Source organism: Callionymus lyra, chromosome 1 (assembly GCF_982586985.1).
Source record: "Callionymus lyra chromosome 1, fCalLyr1.hap1.1, whole genome shotgun sequence".
Classification (NCBI taxonomy): domain Eukaryota; kingdom Metazoa; phylum Chordata; class Actinopteri; order Syngnathiformes; family Callionymidae; genus Callionymus; species Callionymus lyra.
The window spans coordinates 35,691,986-35,715,127 of record NC_141818.1 but is presented as its reverse complement, the minus strand read 5'-3'; the positions used below and the strand labels follow the sequence as shown (position 1 = coordinate 35,715,127).

Sequence of the window (23,142 nt, the reverse complement as noted above, 5' to 3'; positions counted from 1 at the left end):
AAATCTGTGTATTCATATATGTATTTATTTTATACTTTAATCTGGCAGCTTTGAAACTGCATTTTATATGAAAGTAAGTAAGTAAGTAACTTACTTATTGAAACTTATTTATTGTGCATGGCTTGTTCTGGAAAGTGCTGTATAAATATTCACATCAGACAAATCATATATTAATCAACAACATCAAACAATGTTTTTTATGATCACACAGGAATATTACATACAAATGACACAGCTCACGTATTAAGTCATGAAAAATATATTTTAATGAGGTGAGAAAGATGCTGGAAAATGACAATTTGATAAAATAATGAATGAGGGAAGGGATGGTACCAGTTATAGTTCATTATAGTTTATCATAGTTTATAATATTCAATTTCCGTGCTTATTGAAGGACATGCATATATATATGCTTATATATACAGTATATATGTATATATATATATATATATATATATACACTGTATATATGTGTGTGTGTGTGTATTTGAGATTAATCATCATCATTGTATGATGTATATTAGCTAACATCCCTGTGGTGCTACAAAGTATAGATACATTCTTGTATTGTGCAAATCTTGCATATTGAGACGTATAAGGCGTTAAGACGTACAAAAGATATACTTTCTGTGCTTATAGAGGTTAAAGGTCATTCCATGTTTCTTCATTGGTCTCCATGTTGAGTTTTGACTTTCGATATTTCTGGTACTGATCGTCCTCTCCTACTAAACTCTTGGCATATCTGGACAGCCAGTCTCTTTCAAAAGCAGCTTTGACTTGTTCTAGCACCTGAGCCCTGGAAAGGTCTTCCATTTTGATCACAAGTCCGACTCCCGCGTCGACGGCAAATTTGCTACCGACCCAGTCGTGGTTTCCTGTGGAAAAGATGGAAATGTTGCTCTGATCTTCTTAGACACACATCTGGTCTTAGTGCGGTGAAGGATGTTCTCCAATCCTCCAGTAAACCAGAAGCACTTAGAGTCATTACTGAGGCTTTATATGCGTCAAAACTTTATTGTAATTATACATTTTGCAGCAATGCATGATAAAAACTGAGTATATATTTAAACTTGAGAAAATATACAATAAATTCAAGGTATTTAATGTACTTAATGTAATACTCTTTGATGTTAATAATTAAATTGTTCTTTAAGGAACGTAGTTTTCTTTATTATTCAATTAAAACACATTTCCACTTAACAGAACACAATTTAACAAGGGTTTGGACACCTTTTTAGTTGAAACTGTTTTTTATTGCAGCACTTATTTTAAATTTAAAGTGTTGTTTTTGGATTGCATTTTTTAAATAGTTGTTAAAAGGAAACAAAACTATCTTAATAGAGGTGATTTTGTTTCTTTGTTATTCCATTGAAAAAATAAAATCACTTAAAAACCTGCATACTATAAAAACGTAAAAAGGTTTTTTTAATGAAGCAACTTTTTGGAGAAATACATTATAAAGACACAGATGTACTGCCTATGAACCAAACACAAACAAATATTACAAGTACAATAAAAAGTACAAAACAGTAAAAAAAAGAAATGTTAAGTGTACTTTTTTGGGTGATTGAACACGTTTTTTTTAATAAATGAGATTTGTTTGAATTTAAAATATTGTTTTTTGATACAATACATTTTTTTAAAGGAAAATACTTCTTTGATTAAAGCCTTTTTTAAATCAAAAATATGTTTTGGATTGAAGATACCTTTTGATTGAATAACAAAAAAAAAAATCATAAGTACGTTATAATGAAGTAGTTCTCTTATTTTTTTCTTCAAAACATTTTTCCATTTCAATCAAAAACAAAGCTTTTTTTTAGGAACCTTGGCATTTAATAATGAATTTCTGAAGAAAGGATTTAATTGAAAATAGTTATTTTTATTGAAGTGTTTTCAAACTGAAGTTTTTTATTCGATTGAATAATAAAGAAACAAAACTACCTTCATAGTTTGTATTCACGCTAATTCGGTACTGTTTCGCCATCTAGTGGTGAGTTTAGCAAAGTTCCAAACAAGACCCGAACTGTTCATATAAATACATAAATAAAAACCCAAATCAATCATCATTCTTTAAAAAACTCACCTATATACACAGCGCTGTCTGTCACCATGTATTTGTTGTGGTTGGGACTGTAGTCGTCGCTCCGCTCCTTGTGACGGAAAAACCTCTGAGAACAAACAGGGTGAGGTCACGGTGAGGTCACGGTGAGGTCACGGTGAGGTCATGGTGATGTGGACGTCTGTCTGAGGACTGTCGCGTCACGTACCACCTCCACGGAGCAGTTGTGCAGATGCAAGCAGAGAGACTTGAGCGAGGCCACGAAGTTGAAGGTGAGCGGGTGAGTCTTCTTCCAGAAGCTGATCAACAGGCGAACTCTGACCCCTCTCAAGACCACGGCCTCTCTGAGCGCTTCGTCGAGGGGTGACCAGTACCTGCCGGGTTAGTTTCTGCATGATTGTAGGCTCTGATGACGGAGGCGTCTGAGTCGTACCTGGTGATGATGCTTCCTCTGGAGCGCTGGCTGACCAGAGGAAGGTAGTCGGTCACGGAGATGTAGATGAACGTCTGAGCTTCTTGAATCACTTCATAGATGGCGTCCACGTCTCGCGTTCGATCTTTGGCACAGAAGAGCCCGGGTGAGGTCTGCAGACAGTAAACACTTCATCTGTCTCTCAGTCTGTGTTTCTGTCTGTGATCCATCCATCTTTCCACCCCTCCGCCTACATGTCAGTCTCTGTTCCCTTTCTGATGTCCCTCTGTTCTTCAGTCCACCCTTCTATCTATCTGCCTTTCTTTTTGCTTGTGTCAATCCGTCTGTACGTCTTTCTGTATGTCTTTCTGTTTGTCGTGTCATACTTCTGTCTTTCCATACGGCTGTCTTTTCATACTTCTGTCTTTCCATACGGCTGTCTTTTCATACTTCTGTCTTTCCATACGGCTGTCTTTTCATACTTCTGTCTTTCCATACGGCTGTCTTTTCATACTTCTGTCTTTCCATACGGCTGTCTTTTCATACTTCTGTCTTTCCGTACATCTGTCTTTTCATACTTCTGTCTTTCCATACGGCTGTCTTTTCATACTTCTGTCTTTCCATACGGCTGTCTTTTCATACTTCTGTCTTTCCGTACATCTGTCTTTTCATACTTCTGTCTTTCCATACGGCTGTCTTTTCACACTTCTGTCTTTCCGTACGTCTGTCTTTTCATACTTCTGTCTTTCCATACGGCTGTCTTTTCATACTTCTGTCTTTCCGTACGTCTGTCTTTTCATACTTCTGTCTTTCCGTACATCTGTCTTTTCATACTTCTGTCTTTCCGTACATCTGTCTTTTCACACTTCTGTCTTTCCGTACGTCTGTCTTTTCATACTTCTGTCTTTCCATACGGCTGTCTTTTCATACTTCTGTCTTTCCGTACATCTGTCTTTTCATACTTCTGTCTTTCCATACGTCTGTCTTTTCATACTTCTGTCTTTCTGTACGTCTTTCTTTTCATACTTCTGTCTTTCAGTACGTCTGTCTTTTCACACTTCTGTCTTTCCGTACGTCTGTCTTTTCATACTTCTGTCTTTCAGTACGTCTGTCTTTTCATATTTCTGTCTTTCAGTACGTCTGTCTTTTCATACTTCTGTCTTTCAGTACGTCTGTCTTTTCATACTTCTGTCTTTCCGTACGTCTGTCTTTTCATACTTCTGTCTTTCAGTACGTCTGTCTTTTCATACTTCTGTCTTTCCGTACGTCTGTCTTTTCATACTTCTGTCTTTCAGTACGTCTGTCTTTTCATACTTCTGTCTTTCAGTACGTCTGTCTTTTCATACTTCTGTCTTTCAGTACGTCTGTCTTTTCATACTTCTGTCTTTCCGTACGTCTGTCTTTTCATACTTCTGTCTTTCCGTACGTCTGTCTTTTCATACTACTGTCTTTCAGTACGTCTGTCTTTTCATACTTCTGTCTTTCAGTACGTCTGTACGTCCTTTTTTCGTACTTCTGTCTGTATGTCCTTTTTTCGTACTTCTGTCTGTACGTCATTTTTTCGTACTTCTGTCTGTACGTCCTTTTTCGTACTTCTGTCTGTATGTCCTTTTTTCGTACTTCTGTCTGTACGTCATTTTTTCGTACTTCTGTCTGTACGTCCTTCTTTCGTACTTCTGTCTGTATGTCCTTTTTTTCGTACTTCTGTCTGTACGTCATTTTTTCGTACTTCTGTCTGTACGTCCTTTTTTCGTACTTCTGTCTGTATGTCCTTTTTTCGTACTTCTGTCTGTACGTCCTTCTTTCCATACTTCTGTATGTACGTCCTTCTTTCCGTATTTCTGTCTGTATGTCCTTCTTTCGTACTTCTGTCTGTAAGTCCTTTTTTCGTACTTCTGTCTGTACGTCCTTTTTTCGTACTTCTGTATGTACGTCCTTCTTTCCGTATTTCTGTCTGTATGTCCTTCTTTCGTACTTCTGTCTGTAAGTCCTGCTTTCCGTACTTCTGTCTGTATGTCCTTTTTTCGTACTTCTGTATGTATGTCCTTCTTTCCGTATTTCTGTCTGTACGTCCTTCTTACCGTACTTCTGTCTGTACGTCCTTTTTTCGTACTTCTGTCTGTACGTCCTTCTTTCCGTACTTCTGTCTGTATGTCCTTTTTTCGTACTTCTATCTGTACGTCCTTCTTTCCGTATTTCTGTCTGTACGTCCTTCTTTCCGTACTTCTGTCTGTATGTCCTTTTTTCGTACTTCTGTCTGTACGTCCTTCTTTCCGTATTTCTGTCTGTACGTCCTTCTTACCGTACTTCTGTCTGTACGTCCTTTTTTCGTACTTCTGTCTGTACGTCCTTCTTTCCGTACTTCTGTCTGTACGTCCTTTTTTCGTACTTCTGTCTGTACGTCCTTCTTACCGTACTTCTGTCTGTACGTCCTTTTTTCGTACTTCTGTCTGTACGTCCTTCTTTCCGTACTTCTGTCTGTATGTCCTTTTTTCGTACTTCTATCTGTACGTCCTTCTTTCCGTATTTCTGTCTGTACGTCCTTCTTTCCGTACTTCTGTCTGTATGTCCTTTTTTCGTACTTCTGTCTGTACGTCCTTCTTTCCGTATTTCTGTCTGTACGTCCTTCTTACCGTACTTCTGTCTGTACGTCCTTTTTTCGTACTTCTGTCTGTACGTCCTTCTTTTGTACTTCTGTCTGTACGTCCTTCTTTCCGTACTTCTGTCTGTACGTCCTTCTTACCGTACTTCTGTCTGTACGTCCTTTTTTCGTACTTCTGTCTGTACGTCCTTCTTTCGTACTTCTGTCTGTAAGTCCTTTTTTCGTACTTCTGTCTGTACGTCCTTCTTTCGTACTTCTGTCTGTATGTCCTTCTTTCGTACTTCTGTCTGTACATCCTTCTTTCGTACTTCTGTCTGTACATCCTTCTTTCGTACTTCTGTCTGTACGTCCTTCTTTCGTACTTCTGTCTGTACGTCCTTCTTTCATACTTCTGTCTGTACGTCCTTCTTTTTCTTACGTCTGTCTGTACGTCCTTCTTTCTGTACTTCTGTCTGTACGTCCTTCTTTCGTACTTCTGTCTGTACGTCCTTCTTTTGTACTTCTGTCTGTACGTCCTTCTTTTGTACTTCTGTCTGTACATCCTTCTTTTTCGTACGTCTGTCTGTATGTCCTTCTTTCCGTACGTCTGTCTGTATGTCCGACTGTCTGTACACCTGTCTTTCTGTAAGTCTCTCTTTCTATACATCCGTCTTTCCATTGGTTTTTAAATACAACCATCCTTCCATACATGTGACTTTCCGTACTTCTCTCTATCTGCACATCTGTCTGTACGTCCATTTTTCCGTATGTCAGTCTTTTCATACGTCTTACTTTTCATACTTTTGTCTTTCAGTACGTCTTTTGGAAGTGTCCAACTGTCTGTACACCTGTATTTTGGTAAGTCTGTCTTTCCATGCATCCATCTTTGCGTACATCTGTTTTTACATACAACTATCCTTCCGTTCATGTGACTTTTTTGTACCTCTGTCTTTCTGCTCATCTGTCTTTATGGCCAACTGTCTGTTCGTCCGTCTTTCGGTAAGTCTGTCTTACCGTACATCCGCTTTTCCTATGTCCATCCTTCCATCCTTCTGTCTTTCCTAACGTCTGTCTTTCTGTACCTCTGTATTTCCGTCTTTCCCGACTTATGTCTCCATCTTTTCGGTTCCGTCTTTATGTACTTCTGTCTTTATGTACGTCCGTCTGTACTATTGTCTTTTTATACGTCTGTCTTACCTCACTTTAGTCTTCATGTGTGTCTGTCTTTCCGTACGTCTGTCTTTCTGTACTGATGTCTTTTCCTACGTCCATCTTGCCATATGTCTGTCTTTCTGTACTACCGTCTTTCTGTACGTCTGTCTATGCATAAGTCTTTCCGTTTGTATCTGTTGGTCAGTATTTTCCATGTCTGTACATCTGTCATCCATCCATCATAACTCATCACCATCTGATTTGGGATAAAATCCACCTGCTGATGTGTCTAAACTGATTATTCAAACTGAACAACATAATCCGCCGACACACTGCTGTGATCCTCTGCTCAGTGAACCACAAGCGTGTCCAGAGTAATGGTACTTACTTACTTACTTACTTACCCAGTAAGCTTGGTTTGAGGACATAAAGGGGTTAATAGAAAAGTGAACTTGCAATGTCAGCCATGTGTGATGTGAGTACATTTATTAAAGAGGGTTGGGGGCACGAGTGCCGAGCATCATTAGTTCATATGAGATGATGAATGGCTGAGGCTTGTATGGCACCAGGAGGCCGAGAAAATGGATTACAGTCAAATTAGGCTAAAAGAGTCCTTTCCACTCAAGTAGCTACTCAGCAAGATGCTAACATGATAAATCACCTCCAGGTTTGGCGGGGAAAACTCTCTTAACCAAGTATTTTCCATCACGTATTATACAAGCCTATTTTTACGTTATTCATTGTGAAGAGCAACTCACAGATACATAAGCCGTGGCTCTGTTTTCGTTAAGTTGCAGCTCCAGGCTGCTGTGGGATCCGTAGAGGGCTGTGACTCTCTTGGACCAGATGTTGGGAATGTAGTCTCGCTCGTGCAGCTGCCAGTAGAAGGAGAAGATGCGGTGGAGGTCCAGGGCGAGGCAGCTACAGTTGAAAACCATCAGACCCAACTCTTTCCTCTGTACACCAGGAAAACATGGAGGGGGTCAGGCTTGTAAGAAATAGTGTGATATTCAAGTGTTAGGAGACGATTTTCACATGAACATGTGCATACACTATAGATGATCTATAACGGCGTTAAAAAAATTAATGAAATATAATCGGTTTGATGCCCAGAAGTAGAATAAAGTGAATGTTTGAGGTGGGAAACTGTCCTGAAAGTCACTCTAACAAAAAATTATTAATGAACATTAATTATGTGTGAAGAATTTATTTTGTTTTAATATTGAATTTAGATATATAAAAACGTCAACAAGGACAAATTATCTTTTCTTTTTGCACAAAAGAACTGCTAAGAAAAAGGGAATAAAAATACATGTGTTTTTCTAATAGCACTTTGAAGTCGGGTAGGTGTTCCTCAAAATGTTATTTGCAAGCTTCATTTTTAAACACATTGCAAGAATATTGTGTCTAATTATTAAAAAGAAAAGACCTTCAAAAAAGATTGAGATGTATATAATATATTAATTGAAGCTGTAATCAATGGAGCTCTTCATTTTCTTTTATTTTTGGCCTTCATTTGTCATGAATATGTATTATTGAAACTTATTGTTATTTTTATAAAAAAGTAACACATCTCCCTACATAATTATCTTATGAATGAAAACATCCTAACCATACCGTCTAAGACTCTGAAGTGTGTCTTGAAACGCCTATTTTGGCCAAACCTTTTCCCCATCTGACCTCGGTAACCTTCAGCTTAACAGCCAGAGGCTGTTTAGCGGTCAGCACCGCAGGACATTCTCAGCCAGACCGGTTCTCTCTTCCTCTCTGGACGTCTGTTTTTGTACCTCGGAAAACGACCTCCAGTCCATGTCCGCGCTCCCGATGTAAATATGCGTCCGATCAACCGTCCAAAATGAAGAGTGTAGTCCTCCTCTAGTGAAGGCTGTCATGTTGACAAAATGGATTTCTGCATCTGGAGAGGAGGATTAGAAGTTTATAAAACAGTTGGAGACGGGCGTGGAAAGGTGCCAGTTGGCCTAGAATGGGGTGATAATGATGTGGACGGGCAGGCGGGGAAGGCAAAGCTGATGGAGATATTTTATCTTGATAAGAGATTGTAGAAAAGTTGTGTGATGCTGTCTCAGTAAGAAAAATACCCTCTCCATGCATGCATTAATAAAAAGTGACAGAAAATGAATAAACTTGGAGCGCCGTGAAGCATTTTAGACAGAGTTGGCGTCCTCTAGCATGAATCTTCATTCTGCTTCGCTGCCTTAACAAATTGGTGGCAACAGGATGGTGTCGATCACTCACCGTGTGCAGCCAAGGTCTTCAGTTCGGCAGAGTTTGTCAAACTGCTGGTGATCTTGAGCCGCACCCCTCGAGACTTCAGGCCGAGCAGACGCTGGAACAGAATCTGACCCTGAGCGAAAGAGGGATGTTCTGAGTTCTCCGCGCGACTCGACTAATTAACAGGAAGTCATTTGAAATGTCTTCCATCTGGGAATGTGACGTGGAATCGTGTGATTCTGTACCTGTTTGGCAGTGCTGGACATCGGGTCCCAGGAGTTCAAGTCCCACACGGGTGAGACCACCTCCACGGAATACTTGGCCTGGTCCAGTAGCATGTGGAAACCCGCCGACAGCGGAACATGGTTTCTACTCACCAACAGAGAGAGGTCTGGTGGTATATTCTCCACAACGACACCCCTGGAAGAGACACACTCTTACACTTAACTACTGGTATATCTTCTCACATGAATGCAATGATGGGCTGATGACGCTTCATGAAGCTCATCAGGTCGTTGGCTTTTAAACAAATAAATGGAGGATTCTTTAAAATAGCCAAAGAATTTACATCAAACAGTGCCATCTAGTGGACTCTGCAAATGAGGACAACGTTTCATGAAGCTTCATCAACCCATCACTGAATCTCTTTATTATAGAAGCACTTAAAGGTTTGGATCTCTATCTTGCAGTACGTTACAGATCATGACGCAATAAACGGGAACATTTTTTTTTTCTTAGAGGCTCCCACTTGAAAAAAAAAAATTACAACGAGAAGACAAGATAAAAAGATTAAGATAAAGAAGATTTAAAATTAAACAAATGTTTAGAAATATACCAGATCAATAAAAAACAATACAAAAATAAGTTTTTTATTATTTTTCCACCAATGAAATTCCTCTACTTTTACTTTATCAATATCATTTAAATACCTTTGATACCATTTGAAATATTATTGTCACACTGCCATAAAGCGTCTCAGACCAGCATGGTTCTGTTTCTGGTACCGGTTCTGGAGTACCTGCCCATCTTTATAGGCTTAACTAAAGTGGAAAGGTGCAAAAAGTATACACTACTTTTTAGACGTCCTGCTCAACACAGGATACAACACACCAGCCGAGTATAAATAAATAGATAGATAGACTTTATTAATCCCTCTGGAGATCTCCTGCAGGAAATTGGGTTTCCAGTTCACAGCAGGCGATAGAAGGTGTAGCAAGTTCCATAAAAGCAAGAACAAGAACAAATGTCAATTAAAAAAAACAGGGCGCAACGTAACAAACAGGTGCAAATATGAGAGCCTAGATTAAAGAGGAAAAACGTGAAATAAATAAAAATCTTAAAGAGCTTTCTAGCTCTCAGGTTCTGAACCAGTTTTATTTTCATATGAACTGTTCAAAATTACATTCAGGAATGATTGACCTTCAAATTATTTGGTGATCCAGATGGTAATCACATTGTCCTTTATTTCACTGTCAACATTCCTTAATTTCAATAACAGCAGGACCTACTTGACAGAGGAAATAAAAAAAAAAGATGGCGCTCGTCCCACTCACTGACAGTCCCTGCTACAGTTCTCCTCTGTGATGCCGTCCTCGTCGTTCCCCCAGATATTTACCGAAGAGCAGATCAGCGCCACCAGGATGGCAAAGCAGCAGATCAGGGCGAAAAAAGCGATGCATTTCTGCTGAGTCTGGAAGAGACACACAGACACACCAACGAGTAAACAAGAGGGGTTTGGATTTGTGATCAATTCTTTTCTCGACGGCAGTTTCTCTTGGATCGACGAACCAAAAAGAATCAAACGAGCTCCAGCTGAAGACAAACTGGTACACTGTAGAACTTTAAATCAGATTGGACGGTTCTGCCTGTCTGAGATCCTGCGATGTTGATATCTAAGTAATTCCCAGTTGAGAGCGATTTTATGACCTCTGTGGCGAAGTGGATAAGACAACCTTCTCCTGCCTTTCAAGCAATAAAAAAGCCTAGATCTTGAGCATACATCTATAAAAGAAAAGGTTTATTATACAGCAGACTTATTGTCTTCCAGCCTCAGGAGGTTCGATTCTGATGTTTTTAAAAAGTGCAGAAACAGGCTTCTGTTTTGCTTACTCGTTCATATTCACAACGTCTTGTATTCTGTCTAGTTTGGCTTCAGGAGCTGTCAACGTGGCATTATGCCTGCCTTCATAAAAGCTGAATATTCAGTGGTATCTGATACACAACAACATTTTTTCTTTTTTTTTGAGGCAATCACTTTTTCCCCAGGGGGAAAGTGTGTCGCAGGTAATGAGGCTAAAAGTCCGATGCCAGGCGGATGCACAAAGTAGTCCCCTGTTGTGCACCATGGGCTTTAAATCTTCATTATATCTGCCAAGTTCAAGAACCTTATCTAGGGTGATACCCGTGAGAGAGTGAGGTGTAAGGAATTGAATCAATGATAGGACTTTAATCAAAAAGACACACCTCTGAAAAAGCAAGAACATTTTGTCTTGACAGGTTCATGATTTCCTTATGGGGGGGGTCCTCGCTGCCTACAAGTAGAAACTACTATTGATGAGAAGCACTCACACCTCCGGAAAATTTGAGGTATACAACCATTGTATATCTTTGGACATTGAGACGAAACCATAGTTTAGCTTGACCTGTGATTTTTTTTGTCCGTTTTATGTCCATCCAAGTCATATGAGATGGTAGCGCTCCTCACGCCGCAACCTGAGGCTGTAGCAACTTTTCCATATAATTATGGGGATGTTTGCCGACATCTTAGGGTGAAAGTCGTGGCTAATCCAGACAGCTTAAAGTGTAGTGGTTTCATTTCCTAGCTTCTGATGTGTAACTTAAAAGTATTTTTAGGAGTACACACGTCTATCTTCTATCTTCACAAGTCTATCTAGATAGGTTAGTTTTATTTAGAGAAATACTAAATTCTAGACGGACTAAGGTATGACATCTTTTTGAGGATGTGGTTTTCAGGGGAAATCCCACCTGTAAGAGAAAGCAAGGGTAACTCAGAACACATCGGGGAAGAACTGAACTAAGTTAAATGGGGATAAGAAAGTATGAGCCTCCTTGCTACAGCTGCTGCCCCAGCGAACCTGAACCCAGATACAGGGACGAAGATGAAGACAAAGATGAAGACGATTATGGTTCCAACTGAAAGCACCAGTTTTCCATTTCAGTCCGGTGACAGTATGGTACTTTGCGTTGGTACCAGCCACATATTTAGGCAGAAAGAAGCATGAAGGCCTAATAATTGGTTGTTAGAAAAGTGGTCTGAGTGCAGGAGGCGATGTCAAGATGGACCATGGATGCGATTATAAGGATCCTTACAAAGAATGCTCGAGCCTTCCGCGATTAACTTTGACAGCTGGAGAGCCCTGCCACTCATTTGCTCATCACTGCTTGGATTATTACAGAGCACGAGCACCTCACCATCTCTCTACGTAAGACATGACCTGTCCACTTCTGGCATCCCTTCCAGATCACCCTTTGCACACTAGAGGCACCAATGGCATTCTCGAGTAACCAAAAAAAACCTCTTGAGGGATTTCCGTTGACCATAACAGAGAAGCTCCTAATCCTGCTTTCTCGGCACTGACATAGAAAAATGTACTATAGTTGCATTTGTCTGACATTCTCTTGTCATCTTCAATTTACAACTTTGTAGGCAATTTATGTCTTTTATTCTTCGCTCCTTTTCCGAGACGATCTGCTATCGAATGGCGACCAAGAAGCCAGAACATAACTCAAATGTCAGCCGTGTGTCTCCTTCACCGTAATTGGAGCAACATGAAATATTGTCAACTAAAATAGCAGTTTTCGTGCAATAATGGATATAAATGTCAGCCGTATAACAAGCGGCTACGAGAAAATGTTTGTTGCGACGTTTATTTTCTCTGAGAAATGACAAATGTTATGGAAAAACATGACACGCAGATGATGATTTGTTTTACCTTTACAGGCTCCTGCGTGGTTGGTCCGGCCATAAGAGCAGCTCGCCTTCAAAACTTCTGTGAAACGCTGACTTGCCACATCTTCATCAATCCTGCCTCACCTAGCATCCCCACATCTTCTCCTCCGACTCCAGACTGTGTGTGTGCTTCTCCACACCGGGACAGTGGAGGAGGTGGAGGAGGACCAGCCCTCCTGTTCTAGCGACCAATACAAACCACCACCCCCGCCCCCACCCCCCACGTTTGCCTTTTTTCTGTCTTTCTATCTCTTAGATGAGCTACGATCTCGAACTGTTTCCACAGTGAAGATGGGGTTGATGATCCACAGAGACATCTGCCGCTTTAGTACATAATTATGCAGGCAGACATTCACGAGAAAAAAAAAGTCTGAATTAAAAATCACAGATATTGCTTCTAAAGATTTATATCAGCAGAGATTTCTGCTGAGTCACTGTTAAACCGTTTAGTTAGTGATTTATAAACAACCAAATTAATCATAAAACAGCTTTTATCATCAAACCTTATCGGGGCAAATGGTTCACTATTTTGTGTTTAATACTTTAGTACTGGACTGGACTGGACTGAGAGGAACCACTTGCAGCTGAACACCTCAAAAACCAAGGAGCTGGTCTTGGATTTCGGGAGGTCCAGGACAAAGCCACGTCCAGTGTCCATCAGAGGCGACGAGGTGGAGATAGTGGACAACTATAAGTACCTCGGTGTGTGGATGGACAGTAAACTGGACTGGTCCTGCAACACAGACCATGTGTATAAGAAGGTTCAGAGTAGACTGTACTTTCTGAGGAGGCTTCGATCATTTAACATCTGCAAGAAGCTCCTCTGCATGTTCTACCAGTCTGTGGTGGCCAGTGTCCTGTTCTATGCTGTGGTGTGTTGGGGTGGAAATGTGTCCAAGAGGAGTGTCAACAGGTTGGACAGGTTGATCAGGAGGGCTGGTTCTGTGGTTGGAATGAAGCTGGACTCACTGGTGACAGTTGCTGAGAGGATATCATTCAACAAACTACTGTCCATCATGGATGATGACAGTCATCCTCTGAACACTGTCATCAGTGAGCAGAGAAGCAGAATGAGTGCACGAATGCTCCTACCCAGGTGCAAAACAAATAGACTCAGGGACTCATTCATCCCTCGGGCTATTAAATTGTACAATTCTGAGTTCGGGGGCAGGAGTGGAGTGAAAGTATCTGGATGTTCTGTTCCATGTTAGTCTCTGTATCTTTGTCTTTGTTGTTTTTCTTTCCTTGACCTATGTCCTTTGTCTTTGTCTTTAGACTTAGATTGTGTCATCTTGTTCTTCCTCTTTATGTTCTTCTTATTTTATTTTTTATGTATTATTTTTTATTGTTTATGAAAAATTGCTGGCTATTGGTAAAAAACAATTTCCCAAAGGAGACCTCCTGAGGGATCAATAAAGTTTTACCTTACCTTACCTTACCTTACCTTACCTTACAAAGTAAAAAGTAATTAGGTCAACATCATTTAATCCATCTTTATTAACTTTTCTGTCATCAAAGTTCACTTATATGTTAGTCTTTGTATCCTTTGTCTTTGTTGTTTTTCTTTGATCTATGTTCTTTATCTTTATCTTTAGACTTAGATTGTGTCATCTTGTTCTTTCTCTTTATGTTCTTGTTTTTATTTTATTTTGATTTATTTTTTATGAAAAATTTCTGTGGCTATTGGAAAAAAACAATTTCCCGAAGGAGACCTCCTGAGGGATCAATAAAGTTTTACCTTACCTTACCTTACCTTACACACAAAACGTAGTAAATTGAGTATTGTTTTGATTGTTTAAGCGCTTTGTGACCCTGGTCTGCAAAATCGCTCTATAAATATAAACTACTTACTTACTTACTTAGTACCCAGAGTAAACCCAAGCAAGCACTGGGAGGACAAACTTCACATAGAAAACGTTTGCTTAGAAGCTGGTATTGAACCAGCAACGAAATTCTTCTCAATTTTTCTTTTTCTAAAAGAACGTCTTCACTAAATTACAGAAAGGTAAGACTTGTATTGAATGTATCAGACAAAACAATACAGTGGTACTGTAAAAAAATACCACCTTGGCAGAGGAAATTATATACAGAAATTATACACAAAGAATTTCTCCAAAGAAAAGGTGAAAAAAACAAAAAAAATTCTGGACACCCAAGTAACATGTAGCAGCACATCAGTTAAAACAAAACTAAAAACTATTGCTGAGAGAAGGCACAGCATTATTATTGTAAATATAATTTCCGTGGTATTGATTAGGAGTCTGGAAGGTATAAATATAAACCAGCAAATTTAAGAAAATTAGAAAAAAACAGAAACTTTTTGGGACCAAAAACCCCCCCAAAACAAGAGATATATGTTTTAATGCACCTCACTTTTTATGTTGGTCACACTATTTTTGTTTAAGTCTTACCTAGGTGGTCCATCAAAAATAAAATATATAATATAAATAATTAAACTTACCTAATTGACATTTTATGAAAAAATTGAATAAATATATACATTTTTCAACCGATGACTTTGATTGGGTTTAAACTGTTGTCCCCTGACGTGTAGTTAAGTTAAGTCTGACCTCACTGAGCTGTTCCGTCACTGACCGTCTTCTTGAACTTCGACCCTGTGTGACCGTTTACGTAGCAAATCGAAGCCGCTTCCTCGAAAGAACGCCGCACGCCTGTCATGATGTCGCAGGAAACAACAGATGCTGCTGTGACTGCAGGCGAGCTGCTCTGTTTACGAGTCCTGGGTGTGAATGAAGCACCAGAGCGAGAGCAGGAGACATCATAAACCAGAGGCCGAGACAGACTTTTTAAAACTTGATACTTGATCATCTCCGTCGGCACAGTCTCATCACTGCCCTTGTGATTTATGCGTCTCGTAACTCGCCGCCCTGTAATGAGGACGGGTTTTACAAACAACGGCCGTCAGGACGTTAACTATGCAGGAGACGGCGGAAGGGAAACAGGACAAAGTCACGGCACCGAGACCTGCTGTGGCCGTCCTTCCCCCGGTCGCCCCGGGTGTGATGAAAGTCAAGTGGAGGAAGAGAGACAGGCCTGGTGGCCTGTGTCAAGTCCCCGGTGGGATGAGTGTTCCTAAACCTACTTCTGGGGTTTGATAAATCACACGGCGGCTAACAAAAGTCTATTTTGGCAAACGCCCTGGAGAACAACTGTCTACTGTGAGAGTGAACACAAACCTGTGTACAATTATATGTAAAAGAACAAGTATATATATATATATATATATAAAATATATATATATATATATATTTCTTGATTTTGGCCATTTCAAAACGAGTTGCCGTCGATTATTTTCAACTGATCACAAGTAATCATGATTAACCACAGATTTTTTTTAATGTATATATCACAGTACAGATTGATATCCTACTACTGAACTGGGATCTTAATATTGATATGGGTTAGGGTTAGGGTTTTAATCCAAATTTCTCCTATTATAACTGGAGATTGTCCTGGTAGAATTCCCATTTGTCCTAGGATAGTTTGGAATTTCCAATATTCAGATCCCAATACAGTAGTAGGATTCCAATCTCTCCTACTAGAGATTGGAATTTACTAGTAGAATCTGGAATCCTCCTGGGAAAGATTGGAATTCCAATATTCAGATCCCAATACAGTAGTAGGATTCCAATCTTTCCTACTAGAAATTGGAATTTACTGGTAGAATCTGGAATCCTCCTGGGAAAGATTGGAATTCCAATATTCAGATCCCAATACAGTAGTAGGATTCCAATCTTTCCTACTAGAGATTGGAATTTACTAGTAGAATCTGGAATCCTCCTGGGAAAGATTGGAATTTCAATATTCAGATCCCAATACAGTAGTAGGATTCCAATCTCTCCTACTAGAGATTGGAATCCACTAGTAGAATCTGGAATCCTCCTGGGAAAGATTGGAATTCCAATATTCAGATCCCAATACAGTAGTAGGATTCCAATCTTTCCTACTAGAGATTGGAATTTACTAGTAGAATCTGGAATCCTCCTGGGAAAGATTGGAATTCCAGTATTCAGATCCCAATACAGTAGTAGGATTCCAATCTTTCCTACTAGAGATTGGAATTTACTAGTAGAATCTGGAATCCTCCTGGGAAAGATTGGAATTTCAATATTCAGATCCCAATACAGTAGTAGGATTCCAATCTTTCCTACTACAGATTGGAATCCACTAGTAGAATCTGGAATCCTCCTGGGAAAGATTGGAATTCCAATATTCAGATCCCAATACAGTAGAAGGATTCCAATCTTTCCTACTAGAGATTGGAATTTACTGGTAGAATCTGGAATCCTCCTGGGAAAGATTGGAATTCCAATATTCAGATCCCAATACTGTAGTAGGATTCCAATCTCTCCTACCAGAGATTGGAATTCACTAGTAGAATCTGGAATCCTCCTGGGAAAGATTGGAATTCCAATATTCTGATCCCAATACAGTAGTAGGATTCCAATCTCTCCTACTAGAGATTGGAATCCACTAGAAGAATCTGGAATCCTCCTGGGAAAGATTGGAATTCCAATATTCAGATCCCAATACAGTAGTAGGATTCCAATCTTTCCTACTAGAGATTGGAATTTACTAGTAGAATCTGTAATCCTCCTGGGAAAGATTGGATATCCAATATTCAGATCCCAATACAGTAGTAGGATTCCGATCTTTCCTACTAGAGATTGGAATCCACTAGTAGAATCTGGAATCCTCCTGGGAAAGATTGGAATTCCAATATTCAGATCCCAATACAGTAGTAGGATTCCAATCTTTCCTACTAGAGATTGGAATTTACTGGTAGAATCTGGAATCCTCCTGGGAAAGATTGGAATTCCAATATTCAGATCCCAATACAGTAGTAGGATTCCAATCTTTCCTACTAGAGATTGGAATCCACTAGTAGAATCTGGAATCCTCCTGGGAAAGATTGGAATTCCAATATTCAGATCCCAATACAGTAGTAGGATTCCAATCTTTCCTACTAGAGATTGGAATTTACTGGTAGAATCTGGAATCCTCCTGGGGAAGATTGGAATTCCAATATTCAGATCCCAATACAGTAGTAGGATTCCAATCTTTCCTACTAGAGATTGGAATTTACTGGTAGAATCTTGAATCCTCCTGGGAAAGATTGGAATTCCAATATTCAGATCCCAATACAGTAGTAGGATTCCAATCTCTCCTACTAGAGATTGGAATTTACTAGTAGAATCTGGAATCCTCCTGGGAAAGATTGGAATTTCAATATTCAGATCCCAATACAGTAGTAGGATTCCAATCTCTCCTACTAGAGATTGGAATCCACTAGTAGAATCTGGAATCCTCCTGGGAAAGATTGGAATTCCAATATTCAGATCCCAATACAGTAGTAGGATTCCAATCTTTCCTACTAGAGATTGGAATTTACTAGTAGAATCTGGAATCCTCCTGGGAAAGATTAGAATTCCAATATTCAGATCCCAATACAGTAGTAGGATTCCAATCTCTCCTACTAGAGATTGGAATTTACTAGTAGAATCTGGAATCCTCCTGGGAAAGATTGGAATTCCAATATTCAGATCCCAATACAGTAGTAGGATTCCAATCTTTCCTACTAGAGATTGGAATTTACTGGTAGAATCTGGAATCCTCCTGGGAAAGATTGGAATTCCAATATTCAGATCCCAATACAGTAGTAGGATTCCAATCTCTCCTACTAGAGATTGGAATTCACTAGTAGAATCTGGAATCCTCCTGGGAAAGATTGGAATTCCAATATTCAGATCCCAATACAGTAGTAGGATTCCAATCTTTCCTACTAGAGATTGGAATTTACTGGTAGAATCTGGAATCCTCCTTCGAAAGATTGGAATTCCAATATTCAGATCCCAATACAGTAGTAGGATTCCAATCTCTCCTACTAGAGATTGGAATTTACTAGTAGAATCTGGAATCCTCCTAGGAAAGATTGGAATTCCAATATTCAGATCCCAATACAGTAGTAGGATTCCAATCTCTCCTACTAGAGATTGGAATTCACTAGTAGAATCTGGAATCCTCCTAGGAAAGATTGGAATTCCAATATTCAGATCCCAGTTCAGTAGGAATTCCGATATGTACTAGTATGATTCCAGATCCTACTGGATTCCAATCTGTACTTTGACATATATTTATGTTTCATTTTGAGTAAACCTTTTTTTAACCATGTAAAGATTTTCACAAGCGTACAAAATAATATTTGCAAAGTCTTTCTTAATCAACACTTTTGTTTTCATGCCTCCGGGTCAATTTGACCCTGAGATAAACAAAAGGGTTTGAATAAACCACAAAAACAAACCGGTTCTAACAAGGTGTAAAAGGCTGTGTCACAAAACGTAAATGTTAATAATCATGATTAAATAAATATTTTATAATATTGTATACTGTAAAATATATTTAATATATAATTACAAAAATGAATATTGTAGAAACATTGTTGATTGAGTAAGTTTAGTCGTAAGAACACTGAACCAACATGATGTCCTAGATTTAGATTGTAAAAATGTTTTTAATTATTGTCACTAACAACTTAAAATGCAGTCCAGCAAAAAATATGATTTAAGTATTGATCTGCTCAGGGTTTCACCTGAAGGCCATTCTTTCTTCCCTGAAGTCGGGTCAAAGTCTGCTCATTAAAGCCCAGTCTTTGGCCTCTGAGATGTTGATGTGTAGATTCAGCACTAAAAAATTGATTTAAAAAAAAAAAAGAAGATCACGATAAGCATAAAAGGTGCAAAGTTGCTAGGATTGTGGAAAACAATACTTCCTTTTTTTTTCCTGGACTCACATGTTCATGTATGGATCCTGGCAGGAGGATCACATTCAAGCAGATTCAGGTCTCAAGGGGGTTCTTGCTGGTTTTTTTTAAACAATCTTTGTTGCTTCTTATTTAGTACCATTTGATCCACTAACATTTACTGGTCACTTAAAACAAGTATTTTGATGATATTTGATTGGTTTCTTAAGATATATATTTAAGTAAATACGTGCATATTCATCTGCCAAGGAGCTCATTACATGTGAGTTAATATGGCATGAGTTTTAACTAAGAATATTGACGTCATCGCACTGTATGCACAAATATTTTTAGTGGTGTGAATGAGCTGAAAACCATTAGACCACAAGTGAAAGATTTTTATCATCTAGTTTTAAATAGTGATGTGCTTGTGAAGCTTCATGAAGCAGTGTCATGTTGTTTAGAGGTCAGTAGGTGGCGCCATCAGTTTAAAAATAATGTGATGTTTCATAATAATTGTTGTTAGGTAAAATAGTGCAGAGACCGCCATCCAGTGGACGAAAATAATGACACTGCTTCATGGAGCTTCATCAAACAATCACGGGTTTTAAATGAAGCAAGGCAGCAGTGTGTGAGCTCACAACCCTCCAATCCAGAACATCACAAAAGTTGCGTTATCCTAATGATGAAGCTTCATGAAGCAGTGTCATTATTTCAGAGTCCACTAGATGGCGGTCTCTGCTCTATTTTCCTTTGTTTTGAACAACTGTTCTAATGAAACATCATTTTTAAACTGATGGCGCCACCTACTGAACTCTAAACAACATGACACTGCTTCATGAAGCTTCACAAGCCCATCACTACTTTATCCTGTTAATATACAATACAAAGTTTTAAAAAAAGTGTTTTTTTGCTTCAAGTCAAGAACCATCACTTACCTCCTTGGCAGGGGTAAAGAAGTGTTTGCATCATCATTCAACTACAACTTTCTGCTCCACCATTAAGTGAAGTTTTTTTTCGGTCTATGAGTATTTCCCACAGCAAGTCTTGCTCCTCCATTATCAACCACATCGATCTGTTCGACACGCATCCATCATTTTTCACTCGCTCCACCTCTCCGTCAAACGAACCTCTGATTTGATTTTAAAAAAAAAGAAAAAGGGATGGTTTACACGGCAACAACCGCACGACCCAGATTTGTCGCAGGATCGGACTATCGATCGGCGGAGAACAAACCCTAATGAGAGTAAGCGAGTGCATTCACTTAGCATGAGAGGCTATTTAATCTAAATGATGCTGCCTGAGGAGAGATGCCAGGAGAGGGCGGATGCTGCCAGTGAGGTCCAGACACAGAATGTATGGACCACAATTATTCTTACGTTTCTTCTCGGTCATCGTCCATCATTATGGATGATAGAATAGAACCTGCAGATGGATTCAGCACTGGACTTTCTCTTCACAGTATGACTCCTTAAAGCTCAACTAAAGTGTCTCTTAAAGAATTAAGAATTAAGAAGCCCTTACGAATAATGGATTGCCCGACAAGGTAACAGGGTTCTTTGTCAAGGTGTGATGGTCTAGTGAAGCTTCATGAAACAGTATCATGTCGTTTAGAGGTCAGTAGGTGGCGCCATCATTTTAAAAATGATGTGATGTTTTATAGAACAGTTGTTCAAAACAAAGGAAAATAGGGAGACCGCCATCTAGTGGACTCTGAAAATAATGACACTGATTCATGAAGCTTCATCAGACCATCACTAGATTTCACAAGGTCCTCTTTATCTGTTATAAAATCTATTATTCAACCTGAAAATCAAATTAAAGGAAAAATAAATAACACACAACCATTTCATGGTTAAAAGTAGTCAGATATAAACACTACAAAGTAAAACAGTGTGTAAATAGCAAAAACTTTTTTCCATGTCTGAAAATATTCAAAGTACTCCCTAATATTTTAAACTTCTGAATGAGATAACTATGGTTGTGATGTCACTTTCCATTAGTGATGGTCTGATGAAGCTTCATGAAGCAGTGTCATTATTGTCAGAGTCCACTAGATGGCGGACTCTGCACTATTTTCCTTTTGTTTAGAACAACTGTTCTAATGAAATTTTAAACTGATGACGCCACCTACTGACCTCTAAACAACATGACACTGTTTCATGAAGCTTCACCAGCCCATCACTACTTTCCGTACTTAGCCCCCCTGTTCCCACTTTTCCCCCTGGTAAAAGAAAGTTTTTAAGAAAGTTTGTGTCCAGAGTTCTTAGACCATAGCAGTGTTGTTTGTCTCTTGGCACTGCCTGGATCAAATTGGATCAAAACAAATTTTCATCTCTAGTTCGCTAAGGCACAAGAACTGGCACGACATTGGATAATGGACGGTGTTTATGCTCACTCAGGAAAGTGTCCAAATTAACGATAAACAATAAAAAAACGGTCATAAATACACAGCTTTGAGGGGCTATATCATCATGTTAATTGTTTTATTTGTCAAGAAAAAAGGTTTTTACTTTGTCAAGCACAAAACATTCATTTATCTGTCACCACAAAAATGTGTCTGAGATGGAAGACGGACAGTTCAGTACTCGAGTGGTGCCATTTCCTCGGGCACATGATAGCTTTTATTAACATGGCGAACAGGTTCGCCTGGTTCTAGCGCACACACTAATTCATGGACAAATTCTTGCTAGACAATAATCCGATGATGATCAAGTGTGAAGACCAATCGATTTATATCAGGAGTCTGTCGTCCACGACACGTGCTGCCGACCTCATATATTGTTCTATTGATCCTATTCAGTCACGACCCATCGATCACATGGTCAGGAAGGAAAATGTTTGGGGAAATCAAGGTCAACAACCCCTTCACTTATGGTCCAAGTACTTTTCGATGTGAAAAGTCCGTCATTAACTTTCGTCATTAAATTGAGAAAACGACGACTTAAAAGGCCGGTGAAGCAATTAAACTTATTCTTCGCAGCTTCACCGTGCAGGATTTGTGACGCCGCTCAAGTTGGCAAAGGCTAACTCCCAACGGACACATTGCTGACTTCCTGCCAAAACTCCACTTAACTCAGAGCGATAACCAAGTCTGATGAGGACTTTGTGGGATTTGTGAAAACCTCTTGATGTTTTCATCCATCTTAAATTGACAGTCTTTAGTTTCTTAACCGAATAAATGAATATATTAAAGGTGTTTTCTGTTCCAATGTCCAGATCTGTGCAGCAGATAGCTGTATAGAACACAATAAACTTGAGGCTTAGGGGCCAAATCTTGACCAGCACTTTCTTTTAAAGAAATTCAAAAGTGTTTTTAATAAAATCTGGTTTAGACTTCTTCAGATAAAGTTTAGTGGAAGCTTTATGAAGCAGTGTCATTATCTTAAGAGTCCACTAGATGGCGGTCTCTGCACTAGTTACCTTTGTTTTGAACAACTGTTCTAATGAAACATCACAACATATTTAAACTGATGGCGCCACCTACTGACCTCTGAACAACATGACACTGTTTCATGAAGCTTCACAAGCCCGTCACACCTTAACAAAGAACCCTGTTACCTTGGTAACAGCAATCCATTATTCTTAAGGGCCACATTAGATCCTTTGAATGTTGTGAAGCCAAAAGAAAGATGAGACAAACTGATTCATTTGATCGGAATACCTCAAAAATATGTTTTTACATTATAAAATAAAGATACCTAAACCAAAATTTGAATTGTATTGAATGTTTTCAACTTGATATTAGCTTCATTTCAATTCAAAAAATAAATCTATATAAACTATTCCATATAATTATTTTAAGGGACAAGAAATACTCACAAAAAGTACAATTTGAAAAAAGGAAAAAGTCATTCAAGTATTTCAACAGGTTATAGAGTTGAGCTTGTGATGAATATTAAAAAAAAAGTATCAAAAGAATATTCAATAAAATAAAAGTTGTTTGGATAGTTTCAGTAATTGGAGGATTTCCATA

General features: G+C 39.0%; 1 protein-coding gene across 1 annotated transcript in view; it reads right to left on the bottom strand.

The window, feature by feature from the left end:
• Nucleotides 1-642: 642 nt before the first annotated feature.
• The window catches only part of pld5 (phospholipase D family member 5), a 22,873-nt gene continuing 373 nt past the window's right edge, over nucleotides 643-23,142 (bottom strand). Inside the window, exons 2-10 of the mRNA XM_087804748.1 lie at nucleotides 9,990-10,126; nucleotides 8,682-8,856; nucleotides 8,461-8,569; nucleotides 7,992-8,119; nucleotides 6,963-7,160; nucleotides 2,493-2,644; nucleotides 2,268-2,433; nucleotides 2,084-2,168; nucleotides 643-875 (exon numbers count right to left, since the gene is read on the bottom strand). Coding sequence (XP_087660874.1) covers nucleotides 643-875; nucleotides 2,084-2,168; nucleotides 2,268-2,433; nucleotides 2,493-2,644; nucleotides 6,963-7,160; nucleotides 7,992-8,119; nucleotides 8,461-8,569; nucleotides 8,682-8,856; nucleotides 9,990-10,126 — 1,383 coding nt within the window. The remainder of the gene's footprint in view (nucleotides 876-2,083; nucleotides 2,169-2,267; nucleotides 2,434-2,492; nucleotides 2,645-6,962; nucleotides 7,161-7,991; nucleotides 8,120-8,460; nucleotides 8,570-8,681; nucleotides 8,857-9,989; nucleotides 10,127-23,142) is intronic.